Source organism: Entelurus aequoreus, linkage group LG12, assembly GCF_033978785.1.
Source record: "Entelurus aequoreus isolate RoL-2023_Sb linkage group LG12, RoL_Eaeq_v1.1, whole genome shotgun sequence".
Taxonomy (NCBI): domain Eukaryota; kingdom Metazoa; phylum Chordata; class Actinopteri; order Syngnathiformes; family Syngnathidae; genus Entelurus; species Entelurus aequoreus.
In genome coordinates this window covers 51,780,434-51,800,148 of record NC_084742.1, presented here as the reverse complement: position 1 = coordinate 51,800,148, position 19,715 = coordinate 51,780,434, and the positions used below count along the sequence as shown (strand labels likewise).

Sequence of the window (19,715 nt, the reverse complement as noted above, 5' to 3'; positions counted from 1 at the left end):
GGTGTATATTGTAGCGTCCCGGAAGAGTTAGTGCTGCAAGGGGTTCTGGGTATTTGTTCTGTTGTGTTTATGTTGTGTTACGGTGCGGATGTTCTCCCGAAATGTGTTTGTCATTCTTGTTTGGTGTGGGTTCACAGTGTGGCGCATATTTGTAACAGTGTTAAAGTTGTTTATACGGCAACCCTCAGTGTGACCTGTATGGCTGTTGACCAAATATGCCTTGCATTCACTTGTTTGGTGTGGGTTCACAGTGTGGCGCATATTTGTAACAGTGTTAAAGTTGTTTATACGGCAACCCTCAGTGTGACCTGTATGGCTGTTGACCAAGTATGCCTTGCATTCACTTGTGTGTGTGAAAAGCCGTAGATATTATGTGATTGGGCCGGCACGCAAAGGCAGTGCCTTTAAGGTTTATTGGCGCTCTGTACTTCTCCCTACATCCGTGTACCACTCCGTACAGCGGCGTTTTAAAAAGTCATAAATTATACTTTTTGAAACCAATACCGATAATTTCCGATATTACATTTCAAAGCATTTATCGGCCGATAATATCGGCAGTCCGATATTATCGGACATCTCTATTCACAATCCCAATGTGAGACAAGAACACACACATTTTTCTCTTTTGTAATATACGGCAAGTACAATGCAGATAATGGAAGTAAACTATTGTGCCCATAAAACCCCACTAACAATACTCCATTTACATGTCGTGATCGTATTAACCAAGTGTTAGCCATATTGTTATTAGAAGGGCTAATGCCGAGGAACTACTTCTCACCTGGATAGCAGAATTGCAGAAAATGTAGTTTTTTCAGGGTTTGCTTGGCAGCGCTTCATGCTGATAGAAATGTTCCTTTTTCCCCCTCGGATTTCCTCTTTTTTTCCTCCCCTCAAAGGGTCTCACACCCTGATCGTAGACCCGGAGATCGTGAGAAAGACACGAAAACACGCTAATTTTCGCCTGTTACTACATTTCATATATACTTACAGTGTTGATAGAGATTTTTGCATGTTTTTCAGAGGGCGGAACATCGAAATCCGTTTCTTTTGCTAGCGTTCATTTTCAAGTTAGAATGCATTAAAAAAAGAGTCTCACGTAAGGATTGTGAATGATAGACACACTTCCAAAAAAGTGCAGATCCCCTTTATGATTTTAAGAAAAATGGCAGAATGTCATGAGATAGTCTTTTAAAGACAATTCAATTGTACCAAAAGTTATATTACGATTATATATCAGTATAAAAAAAATAATAATACTGTACCTTCACACAAAAAACCCTCAATAGTTGTAATAATACTGAAAACTATTTTAAGAGAATGAAGTGGTAAAGTGGAAAATAAATGTGTAAAAAAAAGTTTTGAAAGAACATTTCTTACACAGGAAAGAAAATCAATGTAATAACAAAAAACTTTCAGTTTTACAAGAGATTGAGAAAATTAAATAAGAGTCATAGGTTTTACCACGAAACGTGATTGTACTAGACAAAGTAAAACATAGTCATAGTCTTGTATAAATGTACCGGTAAGTAGGCTACATTACGTCATGGGTTTACAAAGAAAAATGGCTATAAAATTACACGCAATTGCGATTTTGTAAAATGGTCAAAATTGTAATAATATTGTCAAAATATCACAATTGTGCTGCATGTTACTCTGTGAGTCCCACCCCTAGTTGTGGTTATAGGAGGAAAAACTTCTTGGCTCGAATGAAGCTGTGACTTACCAGGTAAGGTTGTTTTTTTTACACTATGTTAGCCACATTTTAGTAAATAAAGTTAAAAAAAGTTTATATATGTGTGTATATATATATAAATATATATGTGAGTGTGTGTTTATATGTATGTATATGTACTTTATATGTGTGTGTCTACATACTGTATGTGAGTATACACAGTACAGGCCAAAAGTTTGGACACACCTTCTCCTCATTCAATGTGTTTTCTTTATTTTCATGACTATTTACATTGTAGATTGTCACTGAAGGCATCAAAACTATGAATGAACACATGTGGAGTTATGTACTTAACAAAAAAAAAGTGAAATAACTGAAAACATGTTTTATGTTGTAGTTTCTTCTAAATAGCCACCCTTTGCTATGATTGCTGTTTCGCACACTCTCTGCATTTTCTCGATGAGCTTCAAGAGGTACCGTAGTCACCTGAAATGGTTTTGCCTTCACAGGTGTGCTTGAAGCTCATCGAGAGAATGCCAAGAGTGTGCAAAGCAGTAATTAGCGCAAAGGGTGGCTATTTTGAAGAAACTAGAATATAAAACATCTTTTTAGTTATTTCACATTTTTTGTTAAGTACATAACTTGACAATCTACAATGTAAATAGTCATGAAAATTAAGAAAACGCATTGAATGAGGAGAAGGTGTGTCCAAACTTTTGGCCTGTACTGTTGTCAAAGATCAAACCACAGTGTTGTGGTCATCTTGATCACACTCTTCAGCCAAACTCTTCCAGTGCTGGCGGTTCATCTGGCAACCCTCCAACAAAGGAGAACAATACTCCGACATCACGGTCAATGTCTGTAAAGATACGGTTTTTAAAGTTAGCAATATTTTTTATATTGTAGGGTTTATTGCATGAAAAAAAAAATACGCAATCATAATTTCTATGAAAAACTGTTAAGACAACTTACTCTTACAACTTATTCTACTCGTGTGATACTGTATATAAGATCACAATACAGCAATTGTGGATTGATTGTACATAAAAGTGATATCTTGCACTATAATGTTGCAACATTAAGACAATTGTTAGTCGTAAAGGCAAGATAGAGAGTTATGTAGTTTCAAGGCAAAGTCTTAACCTGGCATGTTGCAATCCTGGCATGCACACCACAGCGTTCTTGGCCAACTTTTCCACCACAAGACTGGTGTTGAACAAGCATTTAAAGGGTTAACACACCAATTACCTCATATAACTGAATGCAGATGGCATCAATGAAGGAAACTTGCATGCTGGGAATCTTGTCTCGTTTTTCCCGATTCATTTGGTCCTAAAATTGAACGTTGATTAGAAAATAGTTTAAACACAAACAACTTTAGTCCACATCCACAGTTCAAAGAAGTCTGTGACTCACCAGTATCAATATCATCCTTTTTTCCCCAAATCATTTCTAACATGAAAAGATTTCCTGTGCGCATGCAGCTGTGATTGATAGCTATGAAGCTCAATTATCGCATTCCACCGTCAACTAAACTAGTGAAGTTCTGGCCTTCAGTCCAGAGAAGTCTGTGCGATACGGACCAAAACTGATATCCCGGTTGTTTTAGACCGAATCGCAACATGTATTTTAAACAAAAACGTGCAAAATGTTTAGTTTTAACGCAACACCACATTACATTTAATTATAGTTAGTTACTTAATTTATTACTAATGGAATTACTCTTTAATAAATGTAATTAATTACTAGAGGAGTATTTTCTTTAAAACTTTAGATATTGGTCATACTAATTTGAGAGAAGTTTAGGAGAGCAGTGTGTGCATATTGCTTTTAAAAGGCATTGTCTGTTGCTAAGCGACATGTGACGTCAGTGAGGGTTTCAGCTGAACTGAACTTAGCTTAAGTATAATGCTATGCTCCAAATTTAAAGGAGCCATATGTAATAATTTCATGTCAAGTCATCATTAAATGGCGCTGATATGTGAAAAGGCATTAATAAATCATGTTCTTTTCCAATACCTCCATAACTGATAACGGTAGTTCAGCCTGGATATGCTCATTTCAAAATTAGATTTACAGCCCCGAAATCTTGTTATTGTTTTCATTTCGATGCCCCGCCCTCCACCGTTTGACCAATTAGAAAGTCTGAGTGTGTTACATACAGGTTGCCAGTTGCACACCGCCCTCTTCGTCGAGCTACTGCCACTGGTAAAGTTACTAAACATGTCAGACCTAAGTAAATCTAAAAGGCCTCGTTACCATTCTCAACTTATTCATGACAAAGCCAGGAAGAAAACGAAGATTTGTATCGAGGATATACCTTTGAAAGATGGAGACGATTGAAGGCGGAGAAGATCTTTCCTCCTTGATAGGGGAGTCAGGCTTTTAAAGTTAAAGTACCAATGATTGTCACACACACACTAGGTGTGGCGAAATGATTCTCTGCATTTGACCCATCCCCCTTGATCACCCCCTGGGAGGTGAGAGGAGAAGTGAGCAGCAGCGGTGGCCGTGCCTGGGAATCATTTTTGGTGATTTAACCCCCAATTCCAACCCTTGATGCTGAGTGCCAAGCAGGGAGGTAATGTTTACGTTTTCTTTTTACTTGTAATAAATGGAAATGGACATTTGGTATGTAAACTATATTGTCCAATACAGTCTATGATCTTGTCTAACAAAGCTAGTATGTTCCTGCAACGACTGCTTAGTGTGATGGTGCTTAGCTCCTAGTGTAATGCTTAGCATGCTAGCCCGGTCAATGACACAAAGACATACAGGCTAACAGGGGAAATATACACTACCGTTCAAAAGTTTGGGGTCACATTGAAATGTCCTTATTTTTTAAGGAAAAGCACTGTACTTTTCAATGAAGATAACTTTAAACTAGTCTTAACTTTAAAGAAATACACTCTATACATTGCTAATGTGGTAAATGACTATTCTAGCTGCAAATATCTGGTTTTTGGTGCAATATCTACATAGGTGTATAGAGGCCCATTTCCAGCAACTATCACTCCAGTGTTCTAATGGTACAATGTGTTTGCTCATTGGCTCAGAAGGCTAATTGATGATTAGAAAACCCTTGTGCAATCATGTTCACACATCTGAAAACAGTTTAGCTCGTTACAGAAGCTACAAAACTGACCTTCCTTTGAGCAGATTGAGTTTCTGGAGCATCACATTTGTGGGGTCAATTAAACGCTCAAAATGGCCAGAAAAAGAGAACTTTTATCTGAAACTCGACAGTCTATTCTTGTTCTTAGAAATGAAGGCTATTCCACAAAATTGTTTGGGTGATCCCAAACTTTTGAACGGTAGTGTATGCCCATTAGTCTGAATGTCCATGTGTCATCCAACTGACAGGGCAAAATATATTTTTGACAAATGTGGATATGGGTAGTGTCAGTGCCTATTTCCTTCTCAATATGCTGATACGCTGAGGAAATGGGTTCCAACATTAGCACGGCTGATTGCGGTTTCTGGTACTGTATGTGCATGAGGTGGTATTTGCTTGGCACAATATAATGCATTACATGTAAAGATTGTCCACTTTGTGTATTGACATGGTGGGTGATTTACCGGTATGCGTAACGTGGGGTAGTTCATAGAAGGGCACTCTGCACTGAAAGATGGTGATGTGCGTACACGGAAGAGAATGCAGTGCGTCAGGTTGGATGCAACATGGGGTTATGCTGAATGAAATGTGGCGGTAATTTTACTGTTGGCCTTGGCTTGCCATCAAAGCAGGCCTATGCTATATATTATATTATATATATATGGATGGTGGTCCGTGCGATCAAACTAGACATTTTAGCAGGGTAATGCCAAAAATGTGTCTCGACTCCCGACTAAAATATTGCTGTGTAACTTTACAAATACATTTGGCTAATGGACATCAGTAAAATGTGGCATAATTACTAGAGATGTCCGATAATGGCTTTTTTGCCGATATTCCGATATTGTCCAACTCTTAATTACCGATATAAACAGTCATGGAATTAACACATTATTATGCCTAATTTGTTGTGATGCCCCGCTGGATGCATTAAACAATGTAACAAGGTTTTCCAAAATAAATCAACTCAAGTTATGGAAAAAAATGCCAACATGGCACTGCCATATTTATTATTGAAGTCACAAAGTGCATCGTTTTTTTAACATGCCTCAAAACAGCAGCTTGGAATTTGGGACAGGCTCTCCCTGAGAGAGCATGAGGAGGTTGAGGGGGGCGGGGTAGAGGGTAGCGGGGGGTGTATATTGTAGCGTCCCGGAAAAGATTAGTGCTGCAAGGGGTTCTGGGTATTTGTTCTGTTGTGTTTATGTTGTGTTACGGTGCGGATGTTCTCCCGAAATGTGTTTGTCATTCTTGTTTGGTGTGGGTTCACAGTGTGGCGCATATTTGTAACAGTGTTAAAGTTGTTTATACGGACACCCTCAGTGTGACCTGTATGGCTGTTGACCAAGTATGCATTGCATTTACTTGTGTGTGTGAAAAGCCGTAGATATTATGTGACTGGGCCGGCACGCAAAGGCAGTGTCTTTAAGACACGCCCCCAATATTGTTGTCTGGGTGGAAATCGGGAGAATGGTTGACCCGGGAGATTTTCGGGAGGGGCACTGAAATTTGGGGGGTCTCCCGGGAAAATCGGGAGGGTTGGCAAGTATGACTGGGGGACGCAACCACTCTGTACTTCTCCCTACGTCCGTGTACCACTCCGTACAGCGGCGTTTTAAAAAGTCATAAATTTTACTTTTTGAAACCGATACCGATAATTTCCGATATTACATTTTAAAGCATTTATCGGCCGATAATATCGGCAGGCCGATATTATCGGACATCTCTAATACTTACTGAGTAAACTATCTTGCAAGAAGCATAAACAAGAGAAACCTACAGCGTAGGAGTCGTCCATTGCCATTTGAAGTTACTTGGAGTAGGATTCTGATTCGGCTGCGTATCTGGCAACCTCAGTCATGGAGAGTGGGAGGGGACTACACAATTTTGACCGTGATTGCAGTACCATTTCTGGCCACATTACTACATATGGCACCTTTTAAACTATTTGCAGAACATGTGTGAGCCTATAACTAGGGTTGTACGGTATACCGGTTTGAGTATAGTACCGTGATACTAATGAATCATATTTGGTACTATACCGCCTCTAAAAAGTACCGGTCGAACTCCCACCTGTCCCCCGGTCGTTACGTCGTGTCATTGCTGGGTTTACGAGCATGTTCGGCAGCGCACAATGACAGAGTACTTACAAGTAGACACAGTGTGTAGACAGAAATGGGAGAATTGACACATTTTGGATTAAAAACTAAAGATAAAGGTGAAGCTATAACACTGAAACACCCTCAGGAAGAGGTGCTTTAAGACATGGCTAGCTAGCTAGCAGCTAACATCCATCCGCAGTCTGCAGTGTTTTAGGTACTTCTAAATCACTAATCCTGGTCTCCATGGCGACAAATAAAGTATGTTTCTTACAAGTATCATCCCTGCAGGATGAGGAATAGCTAAACATGCTTCACTACACACCGTAGCTCACCGGCGTCCCAATGTAAACAAACGCCATTGGTGGACGTACACCTGACATCCACTGTAATGATACCGAGTACAGGAGCGTATCTAGTTGATACTACTATGATTACATTGATATTTTTTGTTTAAAAAAAAAATTATATTACGTTTATAAACTCAGGAAATACGTCTCTGGACACATGAGGACTTTGAATATGACCAATGTATGATCCTGTAACTACTTGGTATCGGATCGATACCCAAATTTGTGGTATCATCCAAAACCAATGTAAAGTATCAAACAGGAGAATAAGTGATTATTGAAGTGTAGATAGAACATGTTAAAAGAGAAAGTGAGCAGAACAAGTAGATTAATAATTAATGTTCTACCACTTGTCCTTAATAATTTTGACAAAATAATAGAATGGAAAATGACACAGTATGTTACTGCATATGTTAGCTAAATTAAGAGCCTTTGTTTGCTTGCTTACTACTAAAAGACAAGTTGTCTAGTATGTTCACTATTTTATTTAGGTACAAACTTGCAATAAGAAACATGTTTAATGTACCCTGAGATTTTTTGTTCAAATAAAGCCAATAATGCAATTTTTTCTGGTCCCCTTTATTTATAAATTTATCAAAATACATTTTGGTACCGGTACCAAAATATTGTTATCAGGACAACTCTACCTATAACATTACTACACATATATATATTTTACATTCTACTATAATTACTTCATTGAATTAACAACCCCCTGGTGCTGTTTGTACCTGTTTTAATTGTCCTTGTTCATATGTTTGTTGGTAAATGTTGAACTTTATAAATAAAGGTATTTGGAAAAAAAAAAAAAAAGTTAGCTTAAGCAGTGAGCAGCGACAGTTTGTTGTTGTTTGCTTTTCTGTTCAATATTCTCACCGTTTTGTGTTACCGTTGGTTAATAAAGAGGAGCCGCCACCGGAGCGATACCAGACCCATCCTCAAAATGAAAATTATTACAGTAATTTATTCAAACTATGAACCAGAATGAGTCCTAATATTCAACCTGAATATGTTTTATTAATATACAAAATTTAACATCAAAACTTGATTTTTCACTTTCAAATTGTCTTTTTTTGAAGTCCGAAATTTTATAGCATAAAACATTCTCAACATGTAACATGCCCAGTGAGTATTGTGGCCATGCCAGAACTGGCATTTTTTTAGCTTTCAGGAATCAGGTGCAGATCCTTGCACCGTGGGGCCGTGCATTATAGAATAGAATAGAATGGACTTTATTGTCATTACATTTGCATATAATGAGATTAAGGACTCCAATTTAAGATGCGGTAGTGGGAACAAATATGGGATAAAAATAAATTACACAAGAAGTAATAAAGATAAAACTAAGAATTGAAATAAATAGACTACTATCCAATAAAAATAATAAGCAATTATCATTGTTGATTAATTCCATCCCGGTATATTTCCATGCATTCCAAATTTCATCAGTGAATACATATTTATTTACTGATCTGTATGTGTCGAGCTAGTTGTTGACCGCCACTTGCTCCGAATAAAGAGCTTATTCTACTTTTGAATCCTGACATTGGTCATTACCTATGTAGTATTAACGGTAAACCCAATAATTAAATGAATGTCGTCATATTTCCTGGTCAGAATGTGGATTCATTTGAGCAATGCTAACAATTTAGCTGGATGTTTATGTATCGTTCACGCACTCATAAGTACGGTAATACTACAAGTATTACAGTTTAAGAAACACTGGCATAAAAGAAGAAAGTTGGAATATTACAACACATTTTATGTGGAAAAAATGAGAGAATTGTTGAAACATCAATCTCCAGAGAAAGTTGGATGTTGAAAAATGCCCTGCTGTTGTTAACAACAAAAAAGGGGAAATAATTTGTAATATTGTCATTGTAGACATTTAATTTGTAAGTCAACAAGAAAAAGTAATTGTATTTTCGAATAACAAATGTTTAATTATTGCATTTTTTGCTTCCTCTTCGAATAATAAAATTCAAGAGAAAATATTTTTTTTTTTTTAGAATGTACTTACGCTGGGCTCAATGTTCAGCTCTTGTCTCTCTTTATCGCCTTGTTCGAAGAACTCGGTCGCCACAAGCTCCGCGATCTGCATGGGATGGAAAAAGTAGCGATTATCCTAAAGTCAGGCCAGAAGTCTTTGGACAGTAGAAGTTGACAGGTCATGACATGAAGGTCACCTCCGACAAGATATTGTAGTTCAGGAAAAAGTTGATCATTTGATGGAAACATTTTGAGAACCATATAGTACCGGGGTCAGCAACCTCTTTAGTGCCGCCCGAGTGGCTCCCTGGAGCATTTTTAAAAAAGGATTGAAAATGGAAAAAGATGGGGGAAAAATGTTTTGTTTGAGGACAAACATGACACAAACCTTCCCAATTGTTAGACAGCCCACTGTTTAATATGTTTGTGTGTATGCTTCACTGATGACAGCATTTGGTGAACATCGTTTTGTCCTACTAATTTCGGCGGTTCTTGAACTCACCATAGTGTGGACTGTGACGCAATAGTTTGTTTACATGACAAATGTTCCACTCCTTCTTTGTCTCGTTTTGTCCACCAAATGTTTTATACTGTGCATGAATGCACAAAGGTGAGCTTTGTTGACGTTATTGACTTGTGTGGAGTGCTGATCAGGCATATTTGGTCACTGCATGACTGCGCGCTAATCGATGCTAACATGCTATTTAGGCTAGCTGTATGTACATATTGCATCATTATGCCTCGTTTGTAGGTATAGTTGAGCTCATTTAATTTCCTTTACTTATGCCCTCTGTGTATATAATTTATATTGGCATGTCTCATGACACAATATATGTATGCAATATTGGCTGCATTTCAGATAGTTGTTTGTGTGCCATGTTGTTCCAGACCACAGCAAACGTTACCTAGCTTGCCAAAGATTGTAATAAATCTATTGGACACACACATCTATACCTTTGGCCATTAAAAGCCAGTCATTTCCAGGAAATATCTCACCTTCTGAGTAGCCTCTGATTTACTAATGGTTTCTAATGTTGTAAAAATGTGTAGAATAAATATTCCATTTCAACATTTCTGTCAACAAAGATTTGCTTCAGCCTGCGACACATAGTCATTTTGATAGTAGGGCTAATTATAGACACTTCCATCATTTTAACTGACCAGAGAATTGAGACCCGACACGGACCACTCTTCCATGCACAACTGTGGACGTCTCTATTGTTGTTGTTTATTGAATGGATCCCCATTAGCTGACACCAAGGCGACTGCTAGTCTTCCTGGGGTCCATATAGGAGCATACAAAATTTAAATACAAAGAATACATGCATTACCAGACATTGTACAATGGAAAAATACAACATAAGATAAAAAGCTAGTTAAAACCAGTATTAAAATTCACGTCATGTGGGCAGCTGCAAAAGGTGTATCTTTAAAGCTGTCTTGAATGACAATTTACTTTGTGAGAGATTAATGTGAGGTGGCAACCCATTCCAGAATGATGTACATCTATACATGACTGTATGTTTGAGGAAATTGGTCCTGGGAGCAGGAAGTGTCAAATAGCCATTGCTGGCATTCCTAGTGTCATGAATATGTGTGTTAGTTGATTTTAAAAACTGTTTGTAAAAGTAATCTGGTGATTGATCTAAAATGATAGTTCGAAAGAACATTAGGAGACTACAATGCATCTTTTGTTCAACAGACAACCAGGACAGGCGTGAATGCATATATGAAATATTAGTGCGCAAAGAACATTTAAGTACCAGTCTAGCCGCTCTGTTCTGTACAAATTGCAGTTTGTTCAGGTCAGACTTAGTTGTAGCGGACCATATTATAGGACAGTAATGAAGATGACAGAAAACCAAGGACTGTATCACTTGAGCCATTGTTGAGGATGTCAAGAAGGTGGAGCACTTCCTGACCATGGCTAGACCTCTTCCCATTTTCATTGAAATACCATCAATATGATCGGACCATGACAGTTGACTGTCTAATAGCACACCAAGCAGTTTTGCTTTTTTGACCTGCTTAATAGGTATGTCTGACATTGAAATATGAAGCTGTGGGTCATCAACAAGCATATGCCTGGATCCAAAAAGAATGTTTTTTGTTTTGTCAATATTCACAACAAGTTTACTATCATTTACCCAGAGTGACACTCTCTCCAGGTCCTGATTTAAGTTATTTTGTAGGTCATTTAAGGTAGAGGCAGTACTGTATAGAGTTGTGTCATCTGCATACATAACCATATTGGTGTTTGTTGTAACACAGGGAAGATCATTAGTAAAAATAATAAAAAGTAAAGGACCTAAGCAGCTTCCTTGAGGCACGCCGCAGTAATTGTACTTGCGTTCAGATAGGCTACCATTAAAACACACTTGATCTTCCTGATAGATAGCTCAACATCCAAGAAAGTGACATACTATTAAAACCATATATTCTCAGTTTGGAGATCATTATACAAGGTGATACATATACAAAATGGCGGCGCGTGTACATGCAGCGACCACTCTCTCTCCTGATAATGCGGTGTTTTCTTGTTTTACGTGTGTTTTTTCGTCTCGTGTGTGTAAGTGTTCGTCGCGTTTATCTGCCCCACGGCAAACATACAGCCGTGAGGGACTGCTCACCATAGGCAGCACCGGAGTTAAGGACTTAAACCCGGCGGACGTCGAGGTGCTACGAAGCCTCGGATTACTCCGGCGGCCCACCACAACACCGACCCCCACAGCTGCTCCGTGCCCGCAGAGGAGGCGCCGCAAGCGGTGTGCGAGAAGGCGGAAGCGCGGCAAGCGCGGAGGTATCCGAGCCAGGCTAGCGGCTAGCCCAAACAAGCCGGCTATTCCATCCATCCTCCTAGCCAACGTACGCTCCCTGGACAACAAACGGGACCACATACAGCTCATCCGATCCACACAGAAGACGGTGAGAGAGTGTTGTGCTTTTGTGTTCACCGAAACGTGGCTCCACGACGGCATCCCGGACTCCGCCATCCAGCTCGACCAGCTAACATGCTATCGGGCAGACAGGGCCCTCACTGCAGGAGGTAAGACCCGCGGTGGCGGGGTCTGTGTTTACATCAGTGATGCATGGTGTAAGGACACTGTTGTTACACAGAAGCACTGCTCAGCCCTGGTGGAGTTCATGTTTTTAAAGTGTCGGCCTTTCCACCTACCGAGGGAGTTTGCAGCCATTCTACTAGCTGCTGTTTATATTCCCCCCTGCTCTAACAACAAGGACAGAGACAGGGCACTATCTGAACTGAACTGTGCCATCACCGAACACCAGACAGCCCATCCAGACGGCTTCCTCATCGTGGCTGGTGATTTCAACCAGGCTAACCTCAAGTCAGTGTGTCCACAGCTACATCAACACATTGACTTTCCTACAAGAGGTAAAAACACACTGGACATGGTCTTCACCACTCAGAGAGGAGCTTACAAGGCGTCACCCCTCCCCCACCTGGGTGCTTCTGACCACCTCACTGTCATGCTAATGCCAGCATACAGGCCGAGGGCTAAAGTCACCAGACCAGTTCAGAAGCAAGTGAGGGTGTGGCCAGTGGATGCCTCCTCTGCTCTGCAGGACTGTTTTGACACCACAGACTGGGTCATTTTTAAGCAGGCAGCCACCTACAACCACCACATCGACATACAGGAATATACAGAGACTGTCACTGCATACATCACTAAATGCATCGATGATGTCACAGAGACCAGGACCATCACGGTACGGGAAAATCAGAAACCATGGCTGACGGGGGAAGTCCATAGGTTGCTGAGAGCCCGGAACGCTGCCTTCAGAGCAGGAGATGAGGCTGGCCTGAGAACAGCCAGGGCCAACCTGAACCGTGGCATCAGAGATGCTAAGAGGCAGTACGGCAGCAGGATAGCCCACCGCTTCAGTGACAGCAGAGACACCAGGAGCCTGTGGCGGGGGATCCAGACCATCACGGACTATAAACCCCGACCACAGACCTGTGACAGTGACACCGCTCTGCTGAACAGCCTGAACGAGTTCTTTGGACGCTTTGAGGCACAAAACAGCACGCCTGCACGGAAGACTCCACCCCCTCCGGATGACCAGGTGCTGTCCCTGTCTTCGGCCAGCGTGAGGCGTTCCCTCTCCAGAGTCAACGCACGCAAAGCTGGAGGCCCGGACAACATACCTGGTCGTGTGCTGAGAGACTGTGCAGCGGAGCTCACAGATGTCTTCACGGACATCTTCAACACCTCCCTGAGCCAAGCTGCTGTTCCCACGTGCCTCAAAGCCTCCACCATCATCCCGGTTCCCAAGAAGGCTTCCCCATCCAGCTACAACGATTACCGTCCCGTTGCACTGACGCCCATCATCACGAAGTGCTTCGAACGGCTAGTCTTGCAGCACATCAAGTCCATCCTCCCCCCCACCCTGGACCCCTACCAGTTTGCATATCGGGCCAACAGATCGACCGATGATGCAATCTCCACAGCCCTCCACTCAGCTCTCACCCACCTGGACACTAAAGACTCCTACGCCAGGATGCTGTTCATAGACTTCAGTTCAGCATTTAACACCATCATCCCACAGCAGCTGATTCACAAACTGGACCGGCTGGGGCTGAACACGTCGCTGTGCAACTGGCTGCTGGACTTCCTGACTGGGAGACCACAGGCAGTCCGGGTCGGCAGGTACACATCCAGCACCATCATCATGAACACAGGGGCCCCTCAAGGATGTGTGCTGAGCCCCCTTCTCTTCACCCTGCTGACCCACGACTGCACGCCGAAGCACAGCACCAACCTCTTCGTCAAGTTTGCGGACGACACAACTGTGGTAGGTCTCATCCACAATAACGATGAGACCAGCTACAGAGACGAGGTGAGCCAACTGGCCACATGGTGCGGTGACAACAATCTCTCTCTCAATGTAGAGAAAACAAGGGAGATTGTTGTGGACTTCAGGAGAGCGCACACCCAGCACCCTCCTCTGACCATCAACGGTGTGGTGGTGGAGAGAGTGAGCAGCACCAAATTCCTGGGTGTGCACATCACAGATGACCTCTCCTGGAAAACCAACACTGCATCACTGGCCAAGAGGGCTCAACAGCGCCTCTACTTCCTCCGCAAACTGCGAAGAGCAAAAGCCTCAGCCTCCATCATGCACTCCTTCTACCGGGGCGTCATCGAGAGCATCCTGACCAGCTGCATAACTGTGTGGTACGGAGGCTGCACGGCGTCCTGCCGCAGGACGCTGCAGCGCACAGTTAGGGCAGCTGAGAAGATCGTCGGTGCCCCCCTCCCCTCCCTCCAGGACATTTACAACACACGCCTGTCACGCAAAGCACTCCGCGTGGCAGGCGACATCACACACCCCTCACACGGCTTCTTCAGACTGCTGCCATCCGGCAGACGACTGAGAAGCCTCCGAGCTCGAAGCTGTAGGCTGAGAGACAGCTTCATCCATCAGGCTGTCAGGAAGCTGAACTCTCTCCCGGCCCCCCCCCCCCCCCTTCTCACTCTGCCCTGCAATCTGATCTGAACTGAACTGTGAACTGAGACACTACACCCCACCCCCCCCCCCCACTCACCCACACACACACACACACACACACACACACACACACACACACACACACCATCTATCACTTAGCCACTTTACTCCGGACTCAAAATGCTGCTAACTGTTTTAACTGTTTACACTGTTTACATTGCACTTTGCACTCCCATCTGAATACTTAGATAGATATTATAGATATTCTGGTAATATCTTCTTCCCCTGTATATTTTTCCCCCCCCCTCATGCGACTGTTTAAATTGTTGTCTTTTTTATTTTTATTTTACACTTTATATTTATAGACACCGTGGATGTGAGAGGAACGCAATTTCGTCCACCTGTATGTCCTGTACAAACAGTTGTTTGACAATAAAGCTGACTTTGACTTTGACTTTGACTTTGACTTTGATTATGTTGTGATCTATGACATCGAATGCTGCACTAAAGTCAATCAGGACAGTACCAACCATCTTCTTGACATCCATTTGTGACAGCCAGTCATCAGTCAGCTGAGCTAAAGCAGTAGATGTTGAGTGACCTTGCCTATAAGCATGCTGGGAACACGACATCAGTTTGTTGTAGGTAAAGTAATCTTGAATTTGTTTGAAAACAACTTTTTCCATCAATTTACTAAGAACAGGAAGTATGCTTATTGGTCTACTGTTTTTACCAGTAAAATCTTTATTTTTGTCCTTGGGTAGAGGGATGACCTTGGCCTCCTTCCATCCCCAGGACAGACTCCATATCTTAATGATTTATTAAATATATGACAAATCGGAGTTGATACATGGCATGCCGCAATTCTTAACAATTTGCCATCTAACATGTCCGTCCCAGCAGGTTTATCAGATGGCAGTGATAACAACAATTTCTCAATATCAGAACTACTAACTGGTACAAAATTGAACCTGCAGTTTTTACCCTTCATTATATGATTTTCAATTAATGTGCATGAGGAGGAGCCATCAGAAGGCGTCATATTCACTCTCAGATTTTCCACCTTGTTTGTGAAGTAATTATTAAAATATGTAGCAATTTCCATTGGCTTAGTCAGGTAAGCTCCATCAACTTCTATATACGAATTTGTTTTACATGATGCTGATATTCCCATTATTTGATTTAAAATTTTCCACAATTGTTTACCATCATGTCTAAAGTCATAGATATTTGTCTGATAATATACCTTTTTATTACCTCTATTTATTTTAGATACACGTTTTCTTAATTTACGATAGATCATCGCATCAGAAAGTAGACCAGAAGAGTCCGCCAACTTTTTAGCCTGGTTACGTTGCTTCATAAGTGCTTTGAGCTCATTCCCTAACCAGGGGGCGCCATTTGCCTTGACAGTTGTTTTCCTGACAGGAGCATGCTTATCTGCAATCTGCAAAAATAACTTCATGAATGTGCTCAAAGCCGCTTCAGGATCCTCCTCAAGACACACAGTTTCCCAGTTAACATGTTTCACATCATCTATAAATTTTACTTCATTAAAATATTTATAAGACCTTTTATGTATTGTTACACTAGGAGCTTTGGAGAGCTTGGTCTTCCTCCTTATTGCAATTAAGTTGTGGTCCGTAAAGCCAAGAGCTATTGATACTGTTTTAGTGCATTTATCAGGAACATTAGTGAATAGGTGGTCAATGCATTTGGATGACTTTAGCCCATTTCTATTTATAGTTGATCTGGTTGGTAGTGTAATGGTCTGTGTGAGGTTACAGGCATTAGTTACAGCAATAAGTTTCTTTTTCAGCGGGCACATAGCGGACCAATCAGTGTTTGTGTCCCCAGTAAAATATATCTCTCTGTTCTCATCACTAGATTTATCCAACATCTTGCATATTAAATCCAGGTATTTTATATCGGCACTAGGTGGTCTATAGCAGCACCCAACCAGTATGGGTTTGGTCTGTGGCAGGTGAACCTGGATCCACAGGGCCTCAATATCAGCCAACATTAAATCATGTCTTACTTTCACAGGAATGTGACTCTGCACATACACAGCTACACCTCCACCATATCTTGTTCTATCATTCCTAAAAATTGTGTATCCGTCTACAGCTGATTCAACATCCTCAAAAGAGGAGTCAAGATGGGTTTCAGATATTGCCATAATGTGTTCATTATCATACATAAATCTGGGATTTTATTTCTTAAGCTACAGATATTCAAGTGAGCTATCAGTAGGCCTTTGCCGGGTAGTTTAAGGTTGTATGAAACCATAATGAAGAGAGAGAGCGATTGATGACTTATATTGCTTTTTACAATTGACCCTGAAACACAGTAGTGTAGGCCTGCTTTGAGGCATAAAAAGCTGTACAGGTAGACATATATAACACCGCCCAACTAGTACATAGGCATGACATCTGCAACTGCAGCAAAAAACTAACGAATAAAATGGGAAACAATGAGTGACAGTCATTATGTGTGTGTGAAAAGTGTCCATGAGTAGACACAGGGGTCCTACCTCGCCGCAGATAGTTCCTCAGATATCGAATTTGTCCAAATCACTGATGTTGTTGATGACCATGACTTTCTCCTCTTCTAGGGTGGTACCATTCAGCTTGATAAACACTTTACAGCTGGCAGTCCATGTAGACTGAATTTTGCTTTGCTTCCTCAGGATTCGTGCGCGCCTGGCGATCTCACCATTCCTTTTGGTGAGATGTTCGTTAATGTACACCTCCGTTCCTTTTAATTTGCGACCCTGTTTTAGGATCGCGATTTTGTTCTTTCTGTTGGTGAAGCGAATGATGATCGCTGGTGTCGCTCCTTTGGTTCTCGTAGGCAGCGTGTGACAGGCTGACCTGACTCAGCCCGGAAGAAGATCCCTTCATGACCATCTGCCGGTTTCCCGATGGACTGGACTCCCACATGTTCTATGAATTCAATCATTATACCCACTCCACATCCATTGGAGCCGATCACCTTGTAAGTGGGGTCTCTACATCCGCAGTCCCTTCTCAAGGTTTCTCGTTTTTTTCCCCGTCTTTTGAGTTTTTCCTTGATTAGGGGAACCCTAACCCGAACCCTTCGTGCCAACTCCGGGTTGTGTGGAGGAGTTCAAGTACCTCGGAGTCTTGTTCACGAGATCGGTGCGGCGTCTTCAGTAATGCGGACGGTGTATCGATCCGTTGTGGTGAAGAAGGAGCTGAGCCAGAAGGCAAAGCTCTCAATTTACCGGTCGAGCTACGTTCCCATCCTCACCTATGGTCATGAGCTTTGGGTTATGACCGAAAGGACAAGGCTCTCCCTTTAGAGATAGGGTGAGAAGCTCTGCCATCCTAGAGGAGCTGAAAGTAGAGAGGAGCCAGTTGAGGTGGTTCGGGCATCTGGTCAGGACACCACCCGAACGCCCCCCTAGGGAGGTGTTTCGGGCACATCCGACCGGTAGGAGGCCACAGGGAAGACCCAGGATACGTTGCGAAGACTATGTCTCCCGGCTGGCCTGGGAACGCCTCGGGATCCCCCGGGAAGAGCTGGACGAAGTGGCTGGGGAGAGGGAAGTCTGGGCTTCCCCGCTTAGGCTGTTGCCCCCGCGACCCGACCTCGGCTAAGCGGAAGAAAATGGATGGATAACCTGAACTCTTGTGAGGTCGTAAAGCCCTTCCAGACACTTGTGATTGAGGGCTATGTACACACATTTTGATTGATGATGATGGGAAGTCATAAGTTTACACGTTTCATGTAAAAATATCCATCCATCCATTTTCTACCACTTGTCCCTTTTTGGGGTCTTATTTTACAAATATATATATATATATATTTATATATATATATATTTATATATATTGTGTTTTAGTTTGAATTAGAGAGGAAACACTGTGTCTTCTAAAAGTCTTTGTAGGGAGAAAGTGGTATGGGGCAAGTGAGGACAAGGCCACAGCTGTTGCTTGTTGTGTTGATGATGTTTAATGAGGAGGCCATGACATGATGGGTCAGCAGAGTGAGAGCAATATTGTTTTCCACTAAGCTTGCACTTCAACAAGCTAACTAAGACCACCAGGGGACATCACATTACACACTAGACGTGTCCAATGCCACGCTAGGCTATTTTAGGCTGTCATGTCCTCTGGCTTTTCCCTGTGTAAAGTGCTTTGAGTCACTAGAGAAAAGCGCTATATAAGTATACTTCACTTAATAACCCGGCGGTACTTTGGGCTTACAGCACGAGTGCCCCAGGTTATGGATCTTTTCAGATACCACCCGTCTATTTTTTTGTGCGTTAGGTTGCAAATCTGGGTTACAAGCCAGCTTCAGACACCTCCCCACCGCGAGTGGGTGTAGCGAATGTAGTCTATTTAATTTTTTTAATACATTTTTGATTGATTTTCAATCGTTTAAGAATCGTTACAAATAAGAACCGCGATTCATTCGATTTTTTTTTTTCGACACCCCAATTAGACCGACAAAGGTTATTTTTCCAATCACGGGTCGTAAGAAAGTGAGCATGAAGTACAGTGCTGAGAAGAAGTGGATGATAGTCATTGAAATGAAGAGAGAAATCATCAAAATACATGACTGACACAATACAAGCATAGCATGTATGTATATATATGTATATACTGTATGTGTATGTACACTACCGTTCAAAAGTTTGGGGTCACCCAAACAATTTTGTGGAATAGCCTTCATTTCTAAGAACAAGAATAGACTGTCGAGTTTCAGATGAAAGTTCTCTTTTTCTGGCCATTTTGAGCGTTTAATTGACCCCACAAATGTGATGCTCCAGAAACTCAATCTGCTCAAAGGAAGGTCAGTTTTGTAGCTTCTGTAACGAGCTAAACTGTTTTCAGATGTGTGAACATAATTGCACAAGGGTTTTTTAATCACCAATTAGCCTTCTGAGCCAATGAGCAAACACATTGTACCATTAGAACACTGGAGTGATAGTTGCTGGAAATGGGCCTCTATACACCTATGTAGATATTGCACCAAAAACCAGACAT

General features: G+C 41.7%; 1 protein-coding gene across 2 annotated transcripts in view; it reads right to left on the bottom strand.

The window, feature by feature from the left end:
• Positions 1–2,339: 2,339 nt before the first annotated feature.
• Positions 2,340–19,715, bottom strand: part of pde5ab (phosphodiesterase 5A, cGMP-specific, b) — a 184,894-nt gene continuing 167,518 nt past the window's right edge. For both annotated transcript variants that reach the window (XM_062066217.1, XM_062066216.1), the window contains exons 20-22: positions 9,260–9,334; positions 2,924–3,007; positions 2,340–2,534 (exon numbers count right to left, since the gene is read on the bottom strand). In XM_062066217.1, the coding sequence (XP_061922201.1) occupies positions 2,415–2,534; positions 2,924–3,007; positions 9,260–9,334 (279 nt within the window). In that variant the 3' untranslated portion in view covers positions 2,340–2,414. The remainder of the gene's footprint in view (positions 2,535–2,923; positions 3,008–9,259; positions 9,335–19,715) is intronic.